The sequence below is a fragment of the Arachis ipaensis genome, chromosome B10 (assembly GCF_000816755.2).
Source record: "Arachis ipaensis cultivar K30076 chromosome B10, Araip1.1, whole genome shotgun sequence".
Taxonomy (NCBI): domain Eukaryota; kingdom Viridiplantae; phylum Streptophyta; class Magnoliopsida; order Fabales; family Fabaceae; genus Arachis; species Arachis ipaensis.
Window position 1 is genome coordinate 26685193 of NC_029794.2, and position 2151 is coordinate 26687343.

Sequence of the window (2151 nt, forward strand, 5' to 3'; positions counted from 1 at the left end):
CAAAAGATAATTTTCCTTTTAATTTAGAAAGAATTGAATAAAATTCACCTTAAAAATATATCTAAATCTGTTAAGCGTGTATTCATTAAAAATATATCTAAATCTGTTAAGTGTGTATTCATCTAAAATTCTCTCCTTCGTCGTACTATCATGCAATGTAAAGATATAAAGTGAAGAAAAGAAAAAGCTGGTGTTGTAAAAATAACTTAGAAATTTTCGGACATATGGATACATTTCAGTAAACAATATTAATAAGGAGGCATGCATGCATGCATGTACGGCGACTGTGAATCTTTAATTTATGCATTTTGAGTGAGTCCTACACTCACTTATTATAAACATCAATATCTAAAACAACAGAAGTTCATTTCTCACGCAAGGTCAGATCAGAACAGATAACAGATTCATTGTTGCTTAATGAAAGTAGCAATCCTTGGCACGACGAGACGAGAGTTTTCGTCATATGGCTTATAAACTTGATCGGAATGTCCAATACCCTTATTCAGTTCCAGCTCAACACGCCCACCCCAACTACTATTCTTCAGATCCCTAAAGTAGTTCTCTCCAGCAGGTCTCAACGGATCAGTCTCCGCCACACACACCAAAACCCTCCTACACCCAAGCGTATTTAAATCTTCCGCCGCCGGTTTCAGCCTTGGATCCTCTGGCCCCTTATTATCCTTGCACATATACAGCCACTGCCTATCTTCCCCTAATCCACCAAAGAAAGGGTGCACCATAATCGCACCCTCCACATTTATACCATTCGGTGGTCCTGTTTTTCCCACTTGGCTGACCACGTAATGGGTGATGTTACCGCCAGCACTGTTTCCGGCGATGAAAACACGCTGCAGGTCGGCGTAGTCGTTTAGCCAAGGCTCCGGCCCGGCCCCGTTTGCGTGCAACGCAATCCAATCGAGGGAGGTCAAGGCCTCCTCGTAGCAAGCAGGTGGTGGTCGGGCCGGGAACTTGGAGTACTCTACGGAGACAGCAAGGACGTTGGATTGATTGGCGATGTCGGCGAGATGGTTAGTATATTCTGGAGAAAGGGCAGACCTGGAGCAGAAGCCACTCCCATGGAAGTAGAGGACGACGGGGAGTTTTCTGTTGTCAGGGTTTTTTGGGAGGAAGAGGCGAGCGATGAGGCGAGGGTTGGTGGTGGTGATTTCAGCATCTTTGATGTGGAGTTCGAAGGGAGGAACGAATGCTGGTAGAGGACGGAGGACCTCCACGGTTCCGTCTGTGTAGACAACAAAGAAGTCGAACTCGTGAAATATCTCCTTTTTCGGCGGGGTAGCTGCCACTGTTGTTATGCGTTTTTTGTTGTTTGGTGCAGTGCTTAGAGAGAGAGATTGATGAATCTTAGGGCTGTAGGTGAATGAAAGGTTTGTTTCCCGAGGTGGCGTAGGGGTCATCAGACGGAAAAAATCATATTGCTTGAGGAAGGAAGAGCTCAACGATGTCATGGTTGCCATTGTTGTTGTTGTGTGTATGTTGGACTGCTAAGATAGAGTGATGAATGTGGTGAGGGTTTCAGATGGACGAAGGCTTCACTTATATAATGAATGGATTCAACTAATAACCATTCTCCATTCTTCATGGAAAAAGAGAACATGTTAGCTGGAATCTACCTTTTTAAATTGTTATTATTCTTAGTCATATGGACACATGGAGGCTGATTTTTTTTTGTTATGGAAGAGCTGGATGTGCTTTGCCGGGTTATGGGATGAGGATGAGCTATACCAATATGTGGGACAGGTTTTTTGTTCAAAGATGGTGAGAAGAAATCGGACCAGCGATTTACTTTTTGAAATTTTTTTGAGCAAATCGGAGGGTCCGTTTTGCATGTAGAGGAGGAATGAAAATAACATTAAGCAAATCGGACCCTGCGACTTGTATGTGAACAAAATTTTTTTATATAACTTTAAGGTAATCGCATGGTCCGTTTTCTTTGTTAACGAAGTTTTGGATATAGGCTGAGCAACTTGCACGGTCCGATTTGGCCAGGACAACTCTCTCGATCCGATTTGTATGTGAACTGACACCATACGAATGTAAAGCTCTCCTCCTCTTCATAACCCCGTCCAGCACCAACCTTAGTTCCATATTAAAACTAATTTGCGACACATGGAAGATGCTGGTGGTTTTTTT

The 2151-nt window shown here is 43.1% G+C and overlaps 1 protein-coding gene across 1 annotated transcript; it reads right to left on the reverse strand.

Annotated features, from left to right (window-relative positions):
* LOC107622970 (probable carboxylesterase 1) lies at positions 206-1557 on the reverse strand. The gene has a single exon (XM_016325055.2). The coding sequence runs from the start codon at positions 1473-1475 to the stop codon at positions 405-407; it is 1071 nt and encodes a 356-aa protein (XP_016180541.1). The 5' UTR covers positions 1476-1557; the 3' UTR covers positions 206-404.